General features: G+C 52.5%; 1 protein-coding gene across 10 annotated transcripts in view; it reads right to left on the bottom strand.

Moving 5' to 3' along the window:
• The window catches only part of EPB41L1 (erythrocyte membrane protein band 4.1 like 1), a 97,384-nt gene extending 72,243 nt beyond the window's left edge, over positions 1 to 25,141 (bottom strand). For 3 of the 10 annotated variants that reach the window (XM_037043976.1, XM_037043977.1, XM_037043978.1), the window contains exon 1: positions 24,628 to 24,774. In XM_037043976.1, the coding sequence (XP_036899871.1) occupies positions 24,628 to 24,757 (130 nt within the window). In that variant the 5' untranslated portion in view covers positions 24,758 to 24,774. Of the gene's footprint in view, positions 1 to 24,627; positions 24,775 to 25,122 lie in introns of those variants that run through there. The other 7 variants (XM_037043980.1, XM_037043981.1, XM_037043983.1 and 4 more) reach the window with 5 other exon arrangements.
• Positions 25,142 to 25,647: the final 506 nt, after the last annotated feature.

Below are 25,647 nucleotides of genomic sequence, written 5' to 3'. Positions count from 1 at the left end.
TGGGCCCCCAAGCACACAGCAGGGCTCTCCCTCTCTGCATTTGCACACGTCCTTTCCTCTGCCTGGGAGGCCCTCTTTCCCTTTCCCGTGGTCATTCTTCCAGCCATTCTCCAGGAAGCCCTCCCTGATGCCCTCCTCTTTACAGCAACCCCTCCCAGCTAGAAAAAATGCCCTGGCTTCTCCCTCCTTCTTGCCCTCTGCCTTCCAGCCCTGCCCAGCTCAGTGCCCAGCTGAAAACATGTGCAGTGTGTCCCCCCTGGGACACATCTGCACTCCTGGAGCCACGGGCTGGGGGCAAGTGGGAGGCAGGAGTTCACCGGGGTGCCAGGGCACCCCCACAGCTGACTCCGACTCTACCTGGGACACACACGCTGACCACCCCTGGGAAATAAGTCCTCCCCCAGGAGGGCCGGGAGTCACACTCCTGGGGCCTGAACACAAAAGGTCTGGCCACATTCCACTGAGTACAGACATCCATGCATCTTCCCATCAGGTGCCTGCACTGTCAGCTGAGACTTGCATCATCCCAGCATCACAGACTCATTACAGTCAGAAGAGACCTTAGAGAGTATCACAGAGAGGCCAGGAGCAGTGAGAGGCCACGGAAGCGAAGCCCTGCGCGTATGCCTGTGGACCCGCCTATGCCAGTGGAGACGCTGTAGCAACACCATCCATCAGTATCATCGTCGCAGAGAGTGCTTGAGACCCCACTGCCTGCCGGCAACTTGTGCCTAGCAATTTACATACACTTCCAGTTTTTAATTTCTTACAGCTCTGTAAGGCAGAGCTTATATGCTCCACCTTCATGTTATAGGGAAGGAAACTGAAGCTCAGGACAATTAAGTCGCTAGTTCAAGTTCACACTGCTAGTGGGCAGAACCAGGATTCAAGCCAAGGCACGGCTGACTGCAAAGCCTGTTTTCCACCATTAGTCCTACATATCTATCTGCTCTAACAAATTTACTGTGGAAACACTGGCTGTGTTTCAGTTCTGGTCTGGGGGTGGGCAGGTGGTAGTCACACAAGTAAATGTAAACTTAGGATCTGTGTATTTTTCTACATTTATGTTATAACTTCAGTAAAGTTTTATCTTTTAAAAACATTTTGTCCCAGAGATGAATCTGTGCTAGAAGTTTGGGAGGCATGAAATACTCTCTAGCATTACCATCTGAAGCCAGAAAGCTGTTTATTTTTTCTTTTCAATTGCCTTCCCGTGTCAATAGAGGAAGTTCTAAGCCCTCACAAATCCCCAAGCCAGAGCAAAATTTCACCCGCTGTCTGTCCAATGCTTAGAACACGAGCATTTTCTTGTATTTGCATTCCCAGCCCAGGTGCCGCCGAGCCAAACACCATCTCCAGAAGCCTGCGCTGCTGTGCAATATTTGCATCCCTCTCCTCCACCCCCTCACCCAGGTGGACCAGACGGCTGGACCAGCTGCTACATCACTGGTTGATCCCCAACTTCAGGAGGTGGCCAGGCAGCAACGTCTGGATGTACCCATCTCCTGATACCAGGCTGGGCTGGACAGAGAAGCCACCTGGGTGTGTAAACACAGCCTTCTGCACTCGAGGCTCCTGTCAGACTCCCCTTGCCAACTGGGCCCTCTGTGGCTTTTATCTTCCTGCCCAAAATAACCATTGGCTTCAACAGTTCTCTGGGCATCAATCAGGAGACTCTCATGAGAGCCCGTGGCAGCTTGAGGACAAGAAGGGCATGTTATCCACCTCTGTTTCCCCAATGCACCAGGACAGAGGTTTCTGGGATTTGGTGAGCCCTTCTGCATGCCTGGAAGGACCTGTGTGCTAGGGGACAAGTGCCCGCTGGAAAACAGTCACGTTCTCCAAAGCTCACGGTTTACGAAAAGAAATAAAAGACTTACACCAGCCAACTGCGATAGAAGGCAAAAGGTACTGAGGTTGTAAGAAAAGGATAAAGAGTTTTGGAAGTTCAAAGAGATGACAGGGGAGCCAGCATCAAAGAAGGCTCCAAGGCAGAAGAAGCATCTGGGTTGAGCATCAAAGGCAGGGCCGAAGTGCAGTGCAGACAGAGGAGCTAGCATAAAACGGGGCTGGGGAAGTGCAGGGTCGACCCAGGAAACGCTTCAAATGGCCTACAGCCTGGGCTGAGGCTGAGGCTGAGGCTGGAGAGGGAGATGGGAGCCTCGAACGGCACACCGAGTGGTTCCCTGCCCTGACTAACAACTAACTGCATGTGACTATTTAAAGTGCAATTACTGGACATTGAGAAAAAGGTAATATTCGTAGCACATGTGGTTAATGGACAGTGCAGATGCAGAAATTTCCATCCCTGCAGACTGTTCTGCTGGACAGCTCTAGTGCAAAAAGCAGAGAGCCCAAAAGATTGAGCAGAAGCATGACATGATCAGAGCTGGGCTTGAGGAAGATTAATTTGTCCCCAGTGAAGAGCAGGTGACAAAAGGGTGGCCGAGGCCTGGACCCAGGGGGAGCGTTGCAATAAAACAAGAGAGATCAATAACCACTTCTCTTCCCTCTGTTCCTCTCTTGCTATCAGTAAGCAGGAGGGCAGAGCTGGAACACGACAGCATCACCCGGGAATGCCTTAGTGTGCAAATCCACCCCAGAACGATTGAATCAGAAATGGGGGGATTCAGAGCAGCAACCTCTGCTTTCCTCAGCCCTCTCAGGACCCGGATGCGCACTCAGGTGTGAGACGCACCTGCCCAGAGGCTAGGAGCCGCACTGGGTCCAGAGTGGCCGGAGTCAGCAGTTCTGCCTTCACAGCCTGGCTCAGCCATTTACTGGCTGCGCTGAATCTCGTCTGGGCCTCAGTTTCCTTACAACAACCCTTTGTGGTTACGATAAAGATGAAAGGAGTCAGCACATGTACATTTCTTAGAAGAGTGCCTGGCCTATAGGGAGTGCTCAGTGAGTGCTAGTTATCACGTCTAGTCCTTACAGGCCACTTCATTTAAACTCCTCTGGTACAAAGTTGAACTCCTCCCCCAGACAGTGGACCAGCATCTGCCTCTTACTGTTAGCTATGACTTCCTGCCGGTGCATCATATGATTTTTCCGAAGCTCACCCCCCCCACAGCACCGTTTACTTTCTCCAGGCCCAGCCTCAGAAAGAGCAGCAGCACTTCCTGCCAGGGGAGAGTCTCAAGGCACAAGGGGCGGATTTGATGTGTGAAGCCGACATGCCCTTTAAGGGAGCGAGTCAGATGCCCCAGGAGTCTTCTCCTTCAAGACCACCTGTGAGCAAGATGGTCTGGAAGTGAGCTTTCGGCTGCCTACTGCCATGGAGAGCCCCGAGTCTGCTGAGTCAGATCCATCCCAGCCAAGAAGAGGGCATGGGGAACAGCCACTGGGGTCCTGCCTACAGCAGGTAGCTGGGTCCTGATTCAGGGAACCAGTCGGGAGGGGACAGTGTCAAGAAACTGGGATTTTGATCTGGACTATGGGAACTCAAGTAGACATTTTTCTCACTGGATTCAATTTCCTCACCTGTAATGTGAGGGGTTGGACTAGGGTGGTTCTGAACTTTTTATGGGTCATTGTTTTTTTGAAAATACAATGAAAACTGCAGAGCCTCTCCCCAGAAAAATGCACATGGGCACAAACACAGAGACACATAGTTTACACAAGTGCACACACCCTTATTACAATTTCAGGCATCAAGAGATTCCATACCCAGGTCCATGGATACTTGCCTAAGAGACCATGGCTAGATGGTCCCTAGTCATCCATGATAAGAAGTCAGCTGTACTTGTGTTTAATTTAAGGAAACCCTAAAGCTGAGATTTGAAGTGGGCTTTTGTAGGATTCAATTGCTGATCTGCTAAACACCATGCATTCCTCCCTGAGCCTGCCTCCCGCCCTTGTCATATTGCTTCCAGTCTCCCCCTCTTCCTATGCTCCCCCTGTTCAGCAGGGCGTGATCACAATCCAAAAGACACCTGTGCCCCCACCAGCTTCTCTGCCACTTCCCCAGTAGACAGAGGGTCCCCAGCTGATGCCCCCTCAAGAAGAGGAGCCTGGCCTGCCTCTCATTTCCCTACCCCAAACCCCTGGCTCAGATACCACTCCCCCAACACACATATCCACGTGCTTGCCCTCTCTCCCTTAGCCATGGCCAAAGAACTGTGCCTCTGGACACTTGGTGGCGCGGTCGCCCAGAACTGGCAAGAGTTATTTTTAGAGGCTGAGTGACAGGATGGGTGAGGGTAGTCCCACCCTCTCAGAGCCACTGCTGCCTCTACCAGCTCCGACCAATCACTATTCCCCATGTGAAGGGGTGCGTCTGGCAGCCAGAGATGCTGTGCCGGCTTTGAGAATGAATGTCTTCAACTGGAGCCCATGCTGGTCACACCAGGGGTATGTCTTCAACTGAGCCCAGGATCACACCAGGGGTAAGACTGTCCTGCCTGGGCCAGGGCAGCCTACCCAGGCCAGCAGCCCAGCCCAATAGCGGTCAGACAGGTGCAGCCCGGACAAGCACAATGTGTGCCAGGCCAGCTCCTCTAGCAAGCCACCCAGGGGTCTCTCTCTGCCACAGTCCCTTTACAGAAACTGTGGTCCCCTTTCTGCCACCCACCCCCGGCCATCTGAGCGAGCCTCGCACCCCCCAGTCTGGTCATCAAGGCGGTGGGCACTCAGCAAATCAGGCAGACTTGGACAGAATCAATGCGGCTACTGCTAGTTCCATCTTCCTGGAGGGTACTTTGGAAAAGCACATGATAAGTGCGCAAACCTTCTCACCCAGAAGTCCCTCTCCTACATATTCATCCTGCAGGAAAAATGGCTACACAAAGACACAGCTCTAAGAACATCTGTGTGTCACATACAAGAGTCTTGTCTTGTATACCAGAGTACACAAGTGGAACAAACATTAATGTCCAAAAGTAGTAGCTACATTATATAAATAGCAACACACACATATCCTAATATACTAAGCAGCAGCTGCTAAAAAATAATGTCATAGATCTATATATTCCTATGTACTCATGTCCATATCATAATACAGAGTGAAAAAGACATATACAAAACGGCATGCAACACATGATCTGACTGCTATAGAACACACATGTATGTGAGCATGCACATAAAAAAGAAAGCTGGAATGAACTATCCCTCCCAAATGTTTCCAGTGGTTGTTTTATGACACTGGAATACTTCTTTCGTGCTTCTTTGGGTTTTGGTTCACTGCTTATTTTCTTGTGTGTGTGTGTGTGTGTGTGTGTGTGTGTGTGTGTGTGAGAATACACATTATTTAAAGAAAACAACAACAAAAAAGACCCACTACCCTCATCTCACGGCTTCAAAGGCCTTCCTGGAGTCTCACTAGAGTTGCCGCCCCTTCGGCCACCAGTCCTATCGAATCTCCTTCTGGCTTTGAACTTCTGGCAGCCCTTCTCAGTCGCCCCCTGGAGTCTCACTAATTGGAGGCCCCATCAGCGGATGCCCACAGTCCCCTGACACAGGCCTCCACGTTGGCAATCCCACCGTCCAGGGCTCCCCGTCTGTGACTCTCATCCAGGTGGAGAGAGCCCAATCCCTTCACTTTACAGTGAGGGAAATAATAATTATTATAAAAAAGATAAGAGGGGGAGTGGAACTTCAGATTTATACTTTGTTTTCCTATTTCTAGAGCGCTTTATATATACATTTCACTTAACCTTCACAATGGCTCGTGAGGCTGGCATTATTTACCCAATGTACAGATGGGGAAATGAGGCCCAGCAAGAATACAGCAGCATGACACTTGCCCAAAGGTCACACAGCGAATCAGGATTCAAACGTAGGTCTAACTTTGACATAAAAGAGTTAAATGGAAGAACTGAATGGGTTTTCCTGAGCCCTCGTTCTCAGGAGCCCTATTCTACTGAACCCCTCCCCCAAGCTGAGGTCACAGATGTTATACCAGCGTCTCCTGCCCAGAACCCCACAGAAGCCTATCTGGGGGCATGTGCCCTGCGCCTCCACACCAGCCCATCATCTGGCAACAGGTCCTTGCTGCCTCCTGGGGTCTCCTAGCAACAAGACATCCTGCAGAGCCACTCTCTCCACCTCTGGGCTCTTCCAGCTAAAGCCGGTCTCCAGCCAGCAGGCTCCTCTCATGGGGGTTACAGCTCCCACAGAGTCCCGCTCAGGGCCTCTTCCCAGCTCCACGTTTGGGGCACTGGCTTTGGCGGCACTGACCTTCTCTTGAGCGTCTAACTATCTGTGGATCTGCTGACTGGGACAAAAAAAGAAGCTGAATCCTAGGATTTGAATGCTAGTGAATTCCAACTTACTTTTGCATTTTTGAAATACATGGACTCTTCCCACCAGAATATTAAGATTAAAAGCAGCAGTAATAAAAGTCCCAGGAACAAGACGGCTACTTTATCTTTGTCCAATCCTCACAATCAGCCCCGAGAAGCCCGAGCTAGTATGTCCGTTTTACCGATGAGAACACTGTGGCGCAGTTTGCCTAAAGACACCCAGCTAATGAACGGCAGCACAAAGACTTGAACAAATGTGTCTGCTACCAAAGTCTATGCTCTCACCACTGGACCACACTGAATCTCTTAGGAATCACGTCTGTGGGTCCAGAGGCCATATGGCAACAGAATGAGATTGTCAGCTGCTGGAAGAGAAGTAGCTATAAATCCAGAGAACTATGATTCGAAAGCAAATTACAGGCCTTCCTCTATAGGTTTCCAACTCACAAAAACTTTCTAGCAGTCAGAGGGCCTTGATTCAAGTTGCTCAAAGTTTCCAGAGAGGGCACACACAGTTTCTGGGGACAGCAAATACAGCATAAGGCAGGAGAGAGAACGACGATGTGAACAGGAAGAGAGCGAAGCACCCCAGTAGAGGCGGGAGATCTGATGGACGGGTGAAGAAAGAGAGGCCGCTGGGAGACGGGGCAACATGATGGCCAGGGACTGGCCGCTGCTTGGGGCTCTAACCCCTGCTCCAGCGCTCGCTGGCCGAGACTTCGAGAAAATAACTTCAACCTCTGAGATTCGGTTTTCTCAGCTGAAAATTGGGGACAATTCTACCCACGACATAGAGGGGTTGGAGCGACAGAGTGAGTCAATATATGAAAAGTACATAACCCAGTTTCTGGAACACAGTAAGCACGCAATAAATAGTGGCTTTAAAAAGTGCTAACCAGCCCTGACCGCTGCGGCTCAGTGGGTTGGGCATCATTCTATAAAGCCAAAGGTCATCGCAGGTTTGGTCCCCGGTCAGGGCATCTACGAGAGGAAACTGACGGATGTTTTTCTCTCACGTTATTGTTTCTCTCCCTCTCTTTCTCCCTCCCTTCCCCTCTCTCTAAAAATAAATAAACAAACTCTTTTTTTTAAGTGCTAATCATATGACCCGGCAAACCCATTTCTGGGTGTACACCCAAAAGAGTTGAAAGCAGGGTCTTGAACAGACATTTATACACCCATGTTCCAAGCATTATTCACAACAGCCAAGATGTGGAAACAACCCAAGTGTCCAATGACAGATTCATGGATAAATAAAATATGGTATAGACATACAATGGAATATTATTCAGCTTCAAAAGGAAGGAAATGCTGACACTTGCTACAACATGGATGAACCTGGAGGACATTACGCTGGTACAAAAGGATAAATATTGTATGATTCCACTTCCATGCAGTACCTAGAGTAGGCAAGTTCGCAGAGACAGGAAGCGGAAATGGTGGTTGCCACGGGAGATGGGGGCGGGGGATGGAGAGTTATTGTTAATGGACACAGAGTTTAAGTCTGCAAGACAAAGAAGTTCTGGAGCTGGGTGGCGGTGATGGTTACACAACAATGTGAGTGTTCCGAACACTCCTAACTATATGCTTCAAAACGCTTAGGGGATGATAAATTTGACGTTATGTATATTTCACCACAATAACATGTTATTTAATTTTAAAAAGTATCAGAGAGAAAACAAGAAAGAGAATTAAAGGTTAGAGAAATAGGGAAAAGCGAGACCACAGCAGGGTGGGGAATGGAGTGATCCAAAGGAGGCCACACACTTCGTATGCACACCCTCTCAGTCCTTCAGGGGCAATGGAGGGAATTTTCAGCAGGGGTTTGCACTTCCGGGGCTCTCAAGGCCAGTTCTCTACCCCTAATTCTAATCCCCAGCGAAGCCCAGGCCTGTGGGAGAATCAGGCCTCATTCCTCTTCTCCTTCTTGGAATCCCCAGGGAAACAGGGAAGAATCAAAGCCCAAAAGGGAGTAAAAAACGGCAACTTCCAGCAGGCCACACGGCAGCATGTGCAAAGGCCCTGAGTTATGAGCCATGTGTGAGGAGCACTGTGAGGTGGCAGAAGAGAAGCAGAAGTAAGGAGGGGGGCAAACAGTGAAAGGCCTTTATCGACCACATACCACACACTGGACATGGTCCCACATCATCATCTCAGCAATTTTTAAAGTAGCCCTAACAGGCAGGTATTAATATACCCACTTTGTGGAGAAGGAAATGAAAATTCAGGTAGATAAAGTAACTTGCCTGGGGAAATACAGAGCAGAGAGTAGGGATTCCGACACCAGCTGACTCCTAACCTCGTGCTTATTCCTTCAGCTTAGGCAGTATCAGGACCTAAGGCCACACTGTGGGCTCTGGAGTCTGAATCCCAAATCCCGTTCTATCCCTCACTGGCTGTGTGATCTGGAGAAATTACCTAGCCTTCTGAGTGTCGGTTTCCTCAGCTACAAAGTGGGAATGGCTGTGGCACCTGCCACATGTGGTTTTAAGAGAATTAAATGTAATATTGCCAGGAAACAGCATTGCATGTGGTAATGCCAGGAAACAAAGTAGCTTTTATTACTCATTGTGCTGAGGTCTCTAGGCACCCCTGATTGGCCTTCCACAGGCCCACAGATGAACTCGGAGCCACCACTTGTCCCTGCTTGAGTCCCTTTGGAGCGAGGCAGAACCCAGACCCAACCCCCAAGAGAGCTAAGAGCTCAGGCTGGGCAGTCATCTTGCAGGAGCAGCAGGAACATCCTGGAAGTGACCTCCCCACTCTGTTCTCAACTCCATGGCCTGGGAAAGTTGTACTGGAGACGCCGAGTGGGATGCAGTCTAAGCGGTCTCCACTCTCACCAGGGTGAACATCCTAGAAACAGCCAGGGCCGCCAACTCAGCTACCCACAGGCCTCTGCCCTGGGCTGTCCCCACCCCACAGCACCTCCTGGGACCAGACGACCTACAAGTGCAGAGCATCAACACCAGGAGGGTCTTGGGAGACCATCGAGTCCCACCCCTCCTCATACAGAGGGGAACACTGACGCCTGGAGATAAGCAGGGAGCTGCTTAAGGTCGTACTGAGCCCCTGGCAAAGCTAGAAGGCAACCCTGGGCCTCTCACCAGCCTGGTCTAATGAAGATTCCAATTTATTTTGCCATCCCCATTTATTGTTGTATAAAGTTGAAGTTTACATATTCAAATTTCCAGAGGGTTAGTCATCTCAACAAGCCTGACTGGGAAAGGCAAGAACTCTGGGCAGCAGCTAAGGGCATAATTTACAGACCTACCACAGCCACTTCCTGATGGGCAGGTCACTTTACCAATCATTGCTGTTTCCTCTTCTGCACCACCTGCCTCATAGAATCATGTGATTTTAGGATGAAAAAATATAAAGGACCTGGTACAATCCTTGCGGTGGATGTCTACTGTTAGCAAATTATCTTTAATGCTTTGATTGGAGTATGTTGTCAGCAGATAGCAAGAAGTTACCTCAGTCTTTCCCTGGCCAGGTATCTCAGTTGGTTGAAGCATCATCCCTTGGAGCATCAACCCAAGGTTGCAGGTTCGACTCCTGGTCAGGGCACATACCCAGGTTGTGGGTTTAATCCCTGGTTGGAGCGTGTATTGGAGGCAGCCTATCAATGTTTCTCTTTCACATCAGTGTTTCTCTCTCCCCCTCTCTCTCTCCAGCCCTTCCTCTCTCTCTAAAATCAATAAACATAAAAAGAAGTTACCTCAGTCTCAAAGTTTTAGCTCTCTCACTTCCTGTCATGGGACCATGAACTGTCAAGCTGGCAAGGGTCCCATTTTTCAGACAACAGCACTGAGACCCAGAGGGAAATGACTTGCTCCAGGAGCAAGTTAATGAAAGAGCTGACCCAGAACCCAGATCTCCTGACTCTTACTGATTGCGTCCCATAAGTCCAAGCTCTCACTCTCTAGGCAGCTGTGTTTGGGTATAAATTTGGGGGGAAGGAGAATGATCTTTCAGACCCCAATACCACATGTCACTGGACTCAGCCGGGATGGCACGGGAGTGACCCGGCCACCCTGGCAGGCCGAGGCCGGAAGCAAGGTAGGCCCCGCGCTGGCAGAACAGGCCAGCTGGGCCAGCAGCCAAAGGGGCGCCATAGGCACAGCCCGGGGCCCTCTCACCAGTTCATAATAAAGTAATTATGGGATTAGGGATAAAATTAGTCACTTGTGTAATTATTTTGCTTAGAATAAGAACAGAAAGGCCTTTTAAAGAGTCATTCCTTGACCCCTCCCAGGAGTACCGCTGCAGAGACACAGACGAGTGAACACACACACAAACACACAGACACGCAGCAGTGATAGCGGTGCACAGGCAGGGCTGCCGGCTTCCCGCGGCGTCCCCTCACCTGCCGATCCTAACCCCGAAGGCCAGGAGCTACATTCTCTGACATTTGCCTCACAGAATACCTTTGTCACACTGTCCCAGGGTACCAGGCCTCCCTCCGGACCCTTCGTCTGGTGGCACAGACTCGTGCCCCACCCCAACCACAGCATGTTAGGCCTGGATTGCCCTGGCCCTTTCTACATTGTGGAGGGTGGTACAACTCCAGCAGTACCTGGGGCCCACCTATTCAGAGAGACTCCTGGTGCTGGCCTCTGTGGTGGGTAGAATAATGGTGCCCCCATAATGTCCACATCCTAATCCCTAGCATCTGTGAACATGATACCTCTCATGGCAGAGGGACTTGGCACATGTGATTAGGTTAAGATTTCTGTCCTGGCTGGTGTGGCTCAGTGGATCCAGAGCCGGCCTGCAAACCAAACAGTCACAGGTTCGATTCCTAGTCAGGCTACCTGCCTGGGTTGCAGGCCAGGTCCCTGATGGGGGGGTGCACAAGATGCAACCACACACTGATGTTTCTCCCCCTCTCTTTCTCCCTCCTTTCCCCTATGTCTATAAATAAATAAATAAAAATTTAAAAAGAACTCTGAGGTAGGGAGATTATCCTGAATTATCTAGTGTGCCTAATGCAATCAGTCACAAGGTCCTTATGAGTGAAAGAGAGCAGCAAGTGACCAAGGGTCAGAGAAGAGGTGTGACAAGGGAAGCAGAGGTTGGAGTGATGTCACTGCTGGGAGGGGGCCATGAGCCAAGCACTGCGGGCAGCCTCTGGAGGCTGGAAAGGGTGAGGTACAGATGCTGCCTGGGAGCCTCCAGAAGGAACACAGTCCTGTCAACAGCTTGGTGTTAGCCCCATAAGGCCCACTTTCAGACGTCTGATCTCCAGAACTGTAAGGTAATAAATGTGGGTTGTTTTAAGCCACTAAGTATGTGGTGATCTGTTACAACAGCAATAGACAGCAATAGGCAACTAATACAGTCACTTAAGGAGGGACCCTTGGAGCCCACTTTCCCCCCAGGATTGAAGCCCTCCCAAGGGCCAGAGTGTACCCTGAGTGCACCTCTAGGGAACAGGCCTGCCCTGGGGGCCTGAACTCTAATCCAGAGAGACACCTCCTGGGGAGAAACTGCACCCTAGAAAAAGAAAAGCAGATGGTTCTGGGAGCAAAGGGAGAGGCTTTCCCTTACAGCTCAACTCCAGGGACTCAATTTCCCCAACCACATCCTCCAGCTCAGGGACACCAACCCCCATAAGCCAGACATCCCCAGCGGCAGGCTGGCACCAAGGAAAGAGACTACTCAGAAGGCGGAACGTCTAGGATCTAGCTTCAGCTTGACCTGAGTCACTTCCTCCCTCTGGGCCTGGGCACTGTCTTCCTAGCTCAGCATCTACCGGGTGCCGGGCTGCACGTTCCCACGCTTTATGTGCAAGATAAAGCCCCACGACCACCCTGTGGAGCAGTCACTCTGGTCATGCCATTTCACAACCAAGGAAAGGGCTCAACAGGGTGGAGAGGAGCTCCTGGTTTGGCCCTGGCCGCCTCACTTCACAGCCTTCCCTGCCACCCATCTCAGTGAACGAGGGGCCGGACAGAGCACAACGCCCCCCAGGGCCTACACGCGAGGAATCAAAAACCATCCCTGCCCCTTCCCTCTGGAAGCTGGAGCCTTAAAGTGGCACAGCAGTCTGGCAAGATGGCCCACGAGCCTGAAAGGCATCTGTAGCCTTTGGCCCAGAAGTCCCCTCCTGGGACCCCACCCTAAGTGACATCATCTGAAACAGAGAAAAAGCCCTCCAGGCAATGTTCACTGCAGTGTTACGCCTAACAGCAAAAATGGGGAACAACCTGAACGTCCATCACCAGGAGAAGGGGTGAAAGGATGCTGGTTTGACGGAATCCTCTGTGGGGACACGGAAGGTGGCCCCACACACACTGCCAGACAGAAATGCAGGGCAGCGCTGGAGACGCACTGGGGAGCCAGGGATCACGTTTTTCCTCCTTCTGTTTTCCAAAACCTCTGCACTCTGTTACTGCTTTCGTAATTTAAAAATTTCACAGTATTATTAAAAACAAAAACAAGAGCCATAACTGCAATGGAGCCCTGAGGAACACACACACAGTGAGACGTTTCGCTGAGAAGGGGGAACAGGAGAAGGACAGCCAGACAGACAGAGAGCGGGAGAGCTGGAAGGGAGTGATATCGTGGAGACCAGGGGCAGGTAAAGAGGTGGGATCCCTGGGGACAGTGCGCCTGGGAGGCACTGGTGACCTGACACTTGGCCCTATGTCTCCAAATGCATTCACAACACGGCCCAGGTGCCAAGAAGGCTACAGTGATTGACCCCCACACATTCCCCACTGAGGACTCTCAGAATGTCCCCACCATGACTAGTGTTCCCAGAAGCAGCATTTCCAATGCAAACCAGGCCGGGCCCCAGAAGAAGCAATGACGCACTGCCCCAATGGCCATCCACTCCGGCCCCAGTCCATGCGACACCCAGGTGGCCTCCCATAGAAGGGCCTGGTCAGGGTTTTCTTGTGTCTTCAGCACAAGACTGTCCTGGCCCATAGTCCAGTTCCACCACCCGTCTTCCCACTGGGACCCACATGTACACACGCGCACTCGCTTCTTGGGTCCTTGCTCAGCCTCCTTGAGACAAGTCCCTTAGATTCTGCGCCTCCTTGATGGAAGCATGCCCAGTCACACCCCCATTCACACTTACTCCCCCACCCGCACACAACCCCCAGCCTGCTTCCTTCCCCTGAGAGCCTCTTTCCTCCCCTCTCTACCTCCTCATCACCGACCCAGACAAACCTGACCACAGCAGGGAGGCCCCTCAGAGGTTCAGGTCCGGCTTCACGGCCCCATCCCTGCCCCTACCACACCTACGGAAGCCAGTGGCCACGTCTGGGCTGCTGTTCCCACAGCCCACAGGTGGAGGGAAGCTGAGTCACAGAGCTAAAAGCTAAACAAGGCTCTGAAGGCCAATGACCGAAAGAAGCCACCTCTGACCTTCTGCTTAGTGAGTCAACAAGAAGCACGGCTGAGTCATGGCCAGATGGTCCCCTCTACCGCCGCACTCTAAGAAAGCTCACATAGATTGGTTCGGCCCATGGCCCAAACGCAGGGCCGCCCTCCCGGTAGGCCTGTAGCACCGAGTGGCCGGGCCAAGACAGGGCCAGACCAGTTAGGCTGCTCGCTTTCCTGCCAGTGAGCTCAGCCTCATTACTTCGCTGCATTTTCAGCTCATCTGAAAAATCTTCATTTGAGCTCCCTGGAGGATCTTACAAGTGTTATTCGAACATTAACTCTGACACACGCCTCCCCCACTCAGACATCACCCACCCAAGGCAACATTTTCCTCTCCCTGCCTTTGGCACCGCCAGCAATGAGCGGCACCCGCCCTGCCACATGGCACCACAGGCCTGGCCACCTCGAGCCCTTCTCAATCTGGCCTTTTTTAGGGGAGAGACCAGGGAAGGGGACATGGTGCCGCCTGCATGGCAAGTATATCGTCTCATTCAACCTTTGCAACAATCCCACGAGGTGGCATTTGAATTCCTCTGTCACAGCTGTGGAGACTAAAGCTGAGCCGCCCTGCCAAGGTCACCTAGCGAGCATGTCACCGAGTCAGGCCTGGCACCCAGGAATGCTGAGCTCCAGGGCTCTCCCAACTGCACTGCCCAGCCCTGCAAACTCGGCTCTGCATGCTGCCTAGCCCCGCCCCCAGCAGAGATGGGGCATTCATGGTTCGCTATCCTTGGCTTGTTACCCTGAGCCTGGGTCCAGGAGGAAGGGCTGTGGCAAGAGAGGCTGTAGGGTTTGAGGTTTCTAGGAAAAAATGCTAAGAGCTTGTTGCACCTCCCTATTCTCCTATACCTTACAAGGGCACGTATAAGAGAGAACATGGTCAGAGCCCAGGTTAGAGGCCAAATGGGAGCCTGGAAGGTCAAAAAGGAGAGGATGTGGGCTGTACAGAGAAGTCAGAGCTGCAAGGACCAGAAGGTTCAGCCTAATGCCTCTGTTTTTACAGGTAGGGAAACAGAGGCCAGGGGAGGGGAAGGGACCTACCCAAGGCCAAGAGTGAGTCTATGGCTGTGCCAGGATTCAAATGCAGGTCCTCTGACTCTTAGGTTAGCTTTCCCAGACCTAGAAGGATAACGGGCCTGGAGCAGATGCTGCCTGGAATGAATGAACAAGCAAATAAATGAGGAGACCCATCACCTCTGGAGCTGAGGGGGCAGGGCACAGAAACACACACGGTGCTTCCATGGGCACCCCAGTGTCTCTCTAGTCTCTCAGTCTGTGGAAGCTGTAGGCAGGAAGGAGGCCCTTCCATTCACCAAAGCTCAAGCTCCACCAGGAGCCAATCACAGCCCTGGATGGAGGTAGAAACTTTGGTTCCCCTGGCAACGCAGACAAAGGCCTCTCCTCAGCACAGCAATCAGCTGGAGTAGAGATGTGGTCTGCACGTCCCCCAATCCAGATGGGCTGCTTTCCTCTTCTCATCAGGAGGAAACCAACCCAATCCTTCTGGTTTTAACCACCTCCCACCTCCAGCCGCAACCAGGAGCAGGTGTACTGATGGGCTCCTGGGTGGGGCCTTCGGACCACAGCTGAGTCCTGCCCAGTCTGTGGGGTTGTGCGGCCACCAGGTGTGTGCCTCTGAGCTGGGACAGGGGCCTGTGTGGCTGTCCTGAATCAGTTCACCACCCCGACACTCCTCTGAGACGCAGAGTCAGCTGCAGAAGCGCAGAAGAGCCCGGGGCTGGAAGGGAGGTGCCGGGCCCCACCCAGCTCTGACTTTAATTCGCAATTGGACCTGAGCAAGTCTCATCCTCATTTTCCCCATCTGTAAAGTGTAAAATCAAAGGTCTCGGGTTCTCTGCTAAAACAGCTCCCGCTCCACACTTCCAGAAGAAAAATCATACCACTGTTGAAAGGCTGCCTCGCCCTGATCCCAGCCTTGCAACACACAGCACATTCTACTAGCAGGCATCGCCTCTTCGTGCATGCTTCAAGGAGAAGGAAGATAATCACAAGAAAACTGACGGACTCTAAAAACCACCTTCCAAATAAAATTCCTAGCTTTGGCCACTTACAGGCCAAGCCACCACCGCCTGGCCCAGGCCCTAGCCCGGCAGGGGGCAGGTATGCTCAGGGTGTCCTTGCTAGGGGAGAAGTCAATCACTCAGAGATTTCAGAAAGATTTCCCACAGAGCGTCGAAACAAAAAGGCAGATTTCTCAGGGAGCTTCTCAGTTCCCAGGAAAGTCAATAAACCCACATATGCCCTGGCTGGTGTGGCTCAGTTGGTTGTAGCGTCATCCTGTAGACTAAAAGGTCACAGGTTCAGTTACCACTCCGGGCACATACCTAGGTTGTGGGTTCATCCCCAGTCAGGGAGCGTATGAACAAGAGGCAGCCGGTAGACGTTTCTCTCTCCCATCAGTGTCTCCCTCCCTCTCTCTCCCTCCCTTTCCCTCCCTCTAAGGTCAATGAACATGTACTCAGCACGGTTTCGGCTCTGTAGAGCTCAGCCACCCTACACAGAAACCCCATAGCCACCCGGATGCGGTTGCTTTCTCTGCCCTCCCTTCCCATCGGGCCCCACACTCCGTCCACTCTCCCTCCTCACACACTCTCTGATATGTTCCCTGTTCTCCGCATGCCTGAGTTCAGGACCATCACTTCTCAATGGGGCCACACCAAGGGCTTGTCCACTGGTTGCCAGCTATGGTGGGGGCCGGGCCTCCAGCCATGCCCCTCCAACTCATCCTCCCATGGCCAGAAATCAGATCATATCGCTGCCAACCTAAAACCCTGCAGGGCCTTCCTCTCCCCAGGGACCAAGTTCCAGCTCCTGGCCGGATGTGTGCGTGCTGCAGGATCTGGGCACGCCTGCCGCTCCTCCTTCCACGCACACGGTGAACCCCAAAGCACCCTCCTGTGGCATGCCTCTGCACATTTTTCTCTGTACTTATGGTTCCCTCTGCCAGGAATTCCCTTTCTGAACACCCCACTGTTGAATGAAGATAATGGCTCACCTTGACTGCGTGCTCAGAATGTGCCAGGTGCTCTGCTAAGCCCTTTGCATGCACTACAGTACCTCATTCATCTTCACCAAGACCCTAGGAGGCAGGCACTAAATGCAGCCTGTGTACAGAGGAAGAAAGGAAGCAGAGATGTGAATGAACCTGGCAGAAGCCACATGGTTGATAAGAGGAGGAGCCAAAACAGAAATCCGAGCATCTGACTCTTAGGTGGCCACAATCCTCTGCCCGCCAGGAGCAGAGCAGTGACGATGTGAATCAGAAAGCACAGCATGCTGCCAACACCACCCCTTCCTTCTGGGGCTTGGAAGCAGCTGGCCTCAGAGTCTGCCTCTGGGAGGGTCCAGCCTGTTCCTCTTTGAGTTTGCTCCCCACCCTGCTGTGCCCTCAAACGCACAGTGTGGCCTCACCGAGGGAACAAACTGCTTGGACCCACATCTCAGAAGCGAAGCTCTGTAGTTATAGCTAATGGCCCAGTGGCAACTCCCAGCAAGGCCTTTCTAAGGTGTAAACTCTTTGGCCACACATCAGGGACCACCAGGATCTCGTACTAGCTCATCTTTTCAACCTTAATTGCCCTCTACATCCTCCGCCCCAATACATGCTCCAGCCACAATAAATCGGTGGGTATTTACCATCCATGTTGGTTCTCACTGAAAGCTGCCATTTACTGAGCACCTACTGAGAGCCATGCCCTTTGCCAGGCACTAGACTAACACCCCTGTTTCACTACAACTCAGTCATTCATTCATTCAACAAATGCTTGTTGATAATGACTCTGTGCCATGCAATGCGAGGTCGAGTGAATACAACACTAAAAATAAAAGACAAATGACAACAAGTGGAGATAAGCATTACGAGGAATCAGAGGGAGAGGCAGGGCGCAGTGCAGTGGGGCAGGGGACGGAAGTGCCTAATTAAGCTGGGTTGTGAAGGGTAGTAAGGACCCGAGGCTGCCAAGAGCCGGGGAAAGAGAATTCCAGGCCGAGGAAACAGCACATGTAGAGGCCTTGAGGTGGGGAAGAATTTATTAAATAAACAGAAGACTCCTGGAGCTGAAGCAAATGACCAATGGGGAGATAGATACATAACTGGAGAGGGGAGGCAGGGGCCAGCTTACTCAGGGCCCTGTGGGCCATGATTAGGAGTCTAGAGTTCATTCTAAGGGCAGAGGAAAGACACTGAGTGACACGGTCTGACTGCTGCTTTACAAAGGTCATTCTCATTGCCACTTGGAAAGAAGACTTAAGGATATAGGTAACACATATATATTTTTAGAGAGAGGGGAAGGGAGGGAGAAAGAGAGGGAGAGAAACATCCATCAGTGGTCTCTTGAACGCCCCCAATTGAAGACCTGGCCCGCAACTGAGGCATGTGCCCTAACTAGGAATCGAACCAGCAACCTTTCAATTTGCAGACCAGCGCTCAACCCACTGATCCACACCAGCTGAGGCAGTATGTGTCTCATATATATATATATATATCAACTCTCATATATATATATATATATATATATATATATATCAACATATATATATTTATCAACTCCTCTTCCTTCTGATTTTTATATTTCCAGAATTCAGAGTTTCTGAGGAAAAACTCTCTGTGCTCTCTTCACTGTTAGATAGAAGAACTGCAGTTGCGCTTTCCTGCCTCCCTCCTTCCCCTGAGCCGGACCCTGGATTGATGTGAAAGGAGGAAGAGGAAGCAGCGAGCTCGGAGGCCTCCCCCTGGGTTCTCATTCTCCCCGCAGCTGCTTCACGGACAAGCTCAGAAAGTCTGCTTCTCAGGAGATCATGGGTTCAGGGGGATGGGGGGAAGGGGAAGCTACAGGAAGCCCCAGCTCTGGGTAAACTCTCTCCTCTGAGCCAGTTGAGGATATGTCAGACTATATACAAAGAAAACACTTCCCTTGGAGGAGCCTGGACACTTGCTAGAACGTTAACCAATCCTATCACCACCCCCAAGAATCGAGCAAGGGTCGTGACCCTCACTTTGCCCGTTCAGAGCCTGAGGCCCTCCGTGCGCTTGACTTGCCCGGGGAAGGGGAGAAAATGGCAGAGTGAAAACTGGAATTGTAGTGTGTGGCAGTTTGAGGATTACTGAACCCAAAGCCACACTGCAGATGAAGGCACTGACGTGCAAGAAGGGAGAGGGATTTGCCCACAGTCACATGCTGAGTGATTGGCAGAGCCAGGGACGGGAGTCTGAGTGGCTTCTGCTCTCCAGATCCCAGCACCTTCCCTTGAGACGGGTGAGAAAGGGGACAGAGGTGAGGCTGGGATTGGGGGGGGTGGTGACGAGGCAAGGACAGGGCAGCCCTCCCTCATCAGGCCTGCCCTGCCCCAGCTCCCAGTGGCTCATGAGTGTGGCAAAACCTGTCAAACCAGTCCCCGTGCCAGGGCCAAGTGGCAGGGCCTAGAGCTGCCAGGCATGGGGAGGCTGCAGATACCAACATCGGGGGGTGGGGAGGAGTAGAGAGGACACAGAGAGGCTCCTCCTTGGCCTGCCAGCCAGCCACACAGACACTGTCCCAGGGCCAGGATGGGGGCTTAGGGCTGAACCACTCCTCACCCAGAATCGGGCACAACCAAGACTCACCAGGCCTCCTGTCCCCATCGGGCACAAGGGCCTGCGCCCTGCTTCCTTTCCTCCTCTGTAACCTCGACATATAAGCTGTCAGGGCCACCAAAAGGAGAGCGCAAGGAACTAATCTGGGAAGCATGATGAGAGGCAGGGAAATACAGCAAGATGGCTCACAGACACACCTGCCCTCCCACCACAGCCTCCAGGATGAAGTGGGGCCCCCTCTGTCTGGCCAGGCACACACACGCTCCACCCAGGGGTGTCCAACATTTTGGCGTCTCTGGACCATGCTGGAAGAAGAAGAGTTGTCTTGGGCCACACATTAAATACACAAACACTAACAAAAACAAAAAAATCTCATGTTTTAAGTAAATTTACAATTTTGTGTTGAGCTACATTCACAGCCATCCTGGGCCACGTGCAGCCTGCAGGCCGTGGACTGGACACCCCTGCTCCACCCTCCGTGCTCCCCCCAACCACCACCCCAGTGAACAAAGCCCAGGAAATAGCTAAACACAAGATGCAACTGTAGGGGGAGGGGGCCAGGAGACCTGTGTTCACGGGTGGCTCCGAGACAGCCCTGTGACACTCTGGGTAGATGCGGGGAAACCTGACCTCAGTCTTCAGTTTCACCCCCCTTCCTGTGGAGGGGCTGGGTCAACTCCATGGTTCCTGGGACCTTGACATTTTGTTCTCACCCCATCTCCACTCCATCTCTTACCACCTGGATAGGAAAGCCTAAGAGGGTACATCCACCTTGTGTGGGGTCCATGTGGGACAGGGCTGGCTCATGTGTCAGGGCTGCCCTGCTGGAACCTGTTCCATCAGCGCTGGTCCCAGCTGAGGAAGGGGGGCCTGCTGGCCAGCAGAAGGTTTCTCAGGCCAGGCTATGGGGGAGCCGATGATCCCGGAGCCCAGAGCCCAGGTCAGAAACCACTTCCAGGGTAGGAGGGAACCTGGGCATCAGCCTGGGCTCCTGTGAGCACAGGTCACATGCGCCAGGCAAGTTCCCCACAAATCTCAGGGACTATTCTCATATCTCAGCCAACCCCTTCCTTTGGGAGACAGGGAAAAGGAGGCCCAGAGAGCAGAAGCAACTGGCCTAAGGTCACACAGCAAGGCTGTGGCTGAGATGGAAACGCCACTCAGGCCTGACCCCCAGCCCAGGGCTCCTTGCACACACCACCTCCCACAGCAGACATTTTTCCAAATCCACAATCGTGCACCCAACAGGGGAACCGAGACACCTTCCTCACCAGCCCTTGGGAATGGCCAGAGACTGGTACAAACTTCTGCTGCTCTGCTCAACACTGATCATGTGTTCAGCTGCTGTGTTCACCTCTGTATCCTAGCATGTGAGACGGTGCCTGGTGTGTGCCAGGAACTCGGGGGAACTTGGTCAGCCACACCAAGGCTCAGTGGAGGAATGACTGGAGGCAGAATCCACTTCTCAGGCCCAGCCCTGCAGCAGGGGGTGGGAGAGCAGGAACTGATAGGGAGGAAATGTGATCTGGCTTTCTGGGGCTCAGGGGTCAGCCAGGCTGTTTTGGACAAGCAGGGACACTGTTGGCCCAGGGCTCCAGAAATCTGACGTGAGAGTCCGGTTGCCCCCATCCCACTGAGTGTATGAATTCAAGGCCTGCCTGTGTGTTTCTGCGACTGGGCAAGGCCACTGAGCAAGACACTCTATCATCTATTCAGTCGCTCACTCACTTTCCAAAACTCACAGAGTGAAAGTCAGGGTGAGTCACAGTCATGGCCTGTGTCCTTGTCAGAGCTGCCTGACCCAGAGGCTGGTGCACGCAACACCTCTGGCCAGGAGTTGAGCTTCCAACGCATAAAGGCCTGAGCTGAAGTCACGGAGAAGCCACTTCTCCTCCCCTGAGACTCATACCCACACTTGTACAATGGAGATGATGATGTCTTCCTGCCTCCACTGAGAAGTGCTCTGAAGGTCACATACAGTGACAGATATGAGATTATTAATAATGATAACACTGCCATTGCTGGCCCCCACAGAATCCCAATCTCTAGATGTCCGTTATCATCACCGTTATGGTTGTCAACAACACAGTAACACCCACCAGGTACTGAGCACTGGGCTGTGAGCCTTGTTAAAGCGACTCCCCGTTTGCTGAAGCCTGGCATGCCTCTGAAGTCATGTGGCGGCCTCGCTGACCCTCGAGGTAGGTAGCACTGGCTGTTTGACCGGTGAGGCAACTGAGCCCCTGTGAAAACTTGGCAACCATGTGCCTTAACTCCAAGGACTGCAGAGAATGGGTCCTGAGAGGACCACTGAAACCCAGAGAGGGAAAGGGGCCTGCCTACGTCATTCGTTCAGGCCTTCCTGAGACCTTCTGGGGAGCACTCGTAAGGAGGCAGTGTTTGCTGCTCTAGTTTGATCACGCTGCCCCCACTCCACTGCTTTGCCAGCAGCGGGTACAGCTGGCACCCGACGCCGATTACTTTCCAAGTCTGAGTCTTCGTTTCCCCAGATGCCATGTGGGGAAACTAACCTTGGTGCAGCAATGAGTTCTAGAAGCCAACGTCAGGCCCAGGAGGCCAGTCTCGGCGCCTTTGCTCCCTGCTGCCCCCAACTCCAGGGACATCTGGAGCTCAAGGACATGCCAGCACCACAGTCACAGAGTTGTGCAACCATCGCTGGCATTTAATTTCAGAATTCCAGTTGTTGTTCGATAGTGCTGAGCGTAGCCCCCACTGCTCCTTAGGAGCCCAGGGCCCCACCCCGGTTTGGCCCCAATGCCACTTTTCTGGGAAGAACCAGGGAGCCACTAGGAAGAATTTCTCTGGAGCAGAAGTTGAGCAAAATGTAAACAGTCAGTGGACATTGTGTTCCACTCCATGAAACAAAGTTGTGGCTTTTCTGGGAAAGGGGCCCACCATATCAGCCCAGCCTCGCCTCTTGAGCAGACCTGAATGCCACGATTGTACTGACCTTGGCCTCAGTTTCCCCATCTGCTCCCTGGGAAGCAGGCTGAAACACATGCTTCCAACATCCCACAAAGGGATGCTCCCCAACAAATGGCTGATCACATCCACCTTGTCAGAAGAAAAAGGCCAGCCTGTCAGTCAGCCAAGACTGGCAAGAGCAGCAGGCTGGGGCTGGCCTGGAGGGACTCCAGCATTTTCAAAGGGAATGAGGAGGTGGAGAAGGGTAGGGGTATTGTTTCTTTGGGAGTTTCTTCATCCCCGTGGCCTTTATCACCTGGTTTACACCTGGGCCAGAATCTAAATCCCTTGCGTATTTCCTACAAAGGGCTTTTCTATTCTTCATCTCATTACATTTCACCCAGAATCCTGACAGGGAAGGTAGGGATTACCCCCATTTTGTGGGTGGGTTAACTGAGGCTCAGAGAAGGTAAGTGACTTTTCCAAGGTCACACAGCTAATGAGTGGCAGAGCAAAGCTAGAAGACAGAAGCCAGTGTTGAGGCTTTCCTGCCGTTGGCCAGTGCTGATGGGTATTGGAACAGCTTCTGGGATTGTCTTTGATCCAGTAAGGAAGGCGGCAAGATTCTGAGTAAACTGTTGCCAGTTCAACCACAGCAGCTGTGTTACAAGTGCTTCCTATAGAGATTGATTCTGCTGCCCCCCAAAATGTGAAAGACCCTATTCTAATGGATAAGAAGAGCATTGAGAAGTAGCCAAGGCTGATGTGTCCATCCCTATTCTACAGAAGAGGAAACTGAGGCCCAGAAAGGGGATATGATGCAGCCAAGGCCACAGAGCACGTCAGTGCCAGAGCAAGGACCTCAGTGTGGGGCTGTGGGCTCGCAGGCCAAACGGCTTCCCCTACATCACACTGCCTGTGGAAATCTACCGCCTCTCGCATTTCCTCGTCTCCTCCAGTAAACTGATGGTGGTTAATACCCAGAGTCTCATCTTTCTCAGCTCTGAGCCCTAGAGAGTTGCCTGGCTTCTTGGAGGGCTTCTGGGAGTTCAAGGAACTTGTGGAATAAATGTATGAACTGACCTCTAGCTCCCCTTACCACGCTCCCCCTACTCCATGCACATATCCATTTAGTTCCCCTTTTCCCTACCCATTTGCCCAAATGTCAGGGAGAGACCAGCAGGCCCCTCCTGGGAACTCCTAACCCACCTCCTCTGTCCTGGCTGCGCTGTGGCTGCGGACAGAGGATTCCTTGTTCCCAGTGCTTCCTGCCCAGAGATCTCCGTGGGCCCTGCACTGGCAGGAAGGAGCCAAATGCCTCCTTTTAACTGGAACTAACACCACCCCCTACACCCATCCCCTCTCCCCCAACCCCCCACCCTGCCCCCAGCAACATGCTCCCAGCTCTGTTTGGCATTTATTCTACCTGCCCCAGCCTGGCTCAGCCCCACCCATCTCCTACAGGCCCTGCTCCTTAGGGAGAGAGACACCCCCCCAAGACTTCCCCCAGGGGTACAGAGGTGCCTCACAGCTAACCAAAAATAAAAACCAGAGGATTCCAGCATGACATCATCACCACCCTGGCAGTTGTGCCTTATTAATAACCCCATGATGACATTTGTGTATTACTTCGCAATTCCCCCATCAGTGGGACTCCACTGGCTAGGTCCTCTCTCCACGCCCTCACTCTGCCAGACTCACAGAACCTCGGAGTTAGAAGGGGCCTTTGACATGTCCCGGGGCCAGTGGCTGGGAAAACAACCTGCACAGAGCCAAGGACAGTTCCCTGTCTTGGGCTGCTGGGGGCTGAGGAACTGGCCAGTTGGGGTGCCTGAGCCCTACCCTAACTCCATCCACTACTGCATCCCCTTTCCCTGACTCATACATTGAGAGTCTTTCAAGTTCATTTGAAAAGGGAACTTTCCAGCTGGAAAGTGGGAAAACAACTCATTTACTCTGACCCCACCTTCCCCAACCCCCTGCCCTGACTTTGTGTATAGATCCCTGAGGCCAACAAAAGGGAAGGTAGCTGCCTAAGGTCGCTTAGTCATCAGTGGCAAAACCAGAACCCAAACGCCCTCTCCTGAATCCAGTCTACAATCTAGAAGTGGTTAAGCAAAAGAAAACAAGGGCTCCGGTTTCCACTAATACAGCTTCCAGGTCCAAGGTCACCCGTCACCAGCCACAATAGCATGGAAAAAGCTACACAGGCAGAGCACACTGTCTACCACAGATTGGCTCAATAAATATGCATTTCAGCCCCTACCTCAAAATAAGCCAAAACCATGGAGGACCCACTGAGCCACCCCCCTTTCTCAAACCCACCAGAAATCTGTGCCCTAGACAAATCCTCATGCCTCCACAGCAGTAAAATGTATCAAAACGGAGAGCCTGAGGACCTGGGAGACAGATCTGTCCAACCCGAGCAGGAGAAGGAAAGACCGGCTGTGGCAGTGCAAGACTCACCGGTCCGAGGTTCGCACCAGCTCCCTGGGGGCACGACGTCACTCGGGCACCTAGAAGAAGGGAACAGTGTTAGCTCCTCTGAACTGAGATCATGGGCCCAGCATGGAGCTGGAAAGTGAGAGGCTGGCATTTGACTCTCCGAGGAACCTTGGGGAAGTTGCTGAACCTGTTAAACAGAAAGGCCCGTGTGACTACGCAGAGAGCAAAAGGGAAAGTAACAAACATGATGCTGGAGCAGCCAGCAGGGCCCAGGCCGTGAAGGGCTTTGGAGGCCAAGGCAGAGGGTCCGGTGTTGATTCCAAGAGCAGTGGGGAGTGGCTTGTAATGTAGAGACTGGACTGGAAACGGGCAAGAGTAGCTTGAGGTGTGTGAGTAAGGAGGTCATTGCAGTTGTGCAGGGGGCACGTGACAAGGGCCCAGACCGGATGGCCGTGCTAGAGCTAGAAAAAGTGGTAATGGGCTGGATCTAGGGCATGAGGGAGGGCAGGGGCCTACCTGCCCCTTGGGCACTTCCTTCCCTGTCAGTGCCATGGGCTCCAGGATCCGGGAAAAACATACCCATCACTCTGCCAACCTGGCCTATCCTTGCCTCAGTCTCCCCATCTGTAAAAATAAATGTGGCCAGACTCAGTGGTCCCTGGGGTCTTTTTAGCATTAAGATTCTGTTTTGGTATATTCTGCTCACAGTATTTAAGCCCCTTTTCAACCATCTTTAAGCCTCGACTACAGGCCTAGCCTACTACACAGTGGGGCAGGACAGCAGGAGGGAGAAGCCTCAGGTCCCCTGGACTCACACACTCAGAACAGTAAGTCTCCAGGTGGGCTGTGTTTCCACTTCCTATAGAACATAAGAGTCGGGTGAATAGGAAGGTCACTTGGGCTGAGGTTGGACCAGCAGGAACGGAAGTTGTGTGCCCAAGTGACTTTTTCCTGCCCCACCTCCGGAGGTGGACAAGGGCCTCAGGACACTGCTACTCTGGCTGCAGCAACGGTCACCTGGCAACCTGCTTCCCACCCAGT

Source organism: Sturnira hondurensis, unplaced genomic scaffold (genome assembly GCF_014824575.4).
Source record: "Sturnira hondurensis isolate 20B ecotype Veracruz unplaced genomic scaffold, ASM1482457v3 Scaffold0004136, whole genome shotgun sequence".
Lineage (NCBI taxonomy): Eukaryota > Metazoa > Chordata > Mammalia > Chiroptera > Phyllostomidae > Sturnira > Sturnira hondurensis.
Note: the sequence above shows the minus strand (reverse complement) of the source record. Positions and strands in the feature narration are given on the sequence as shown.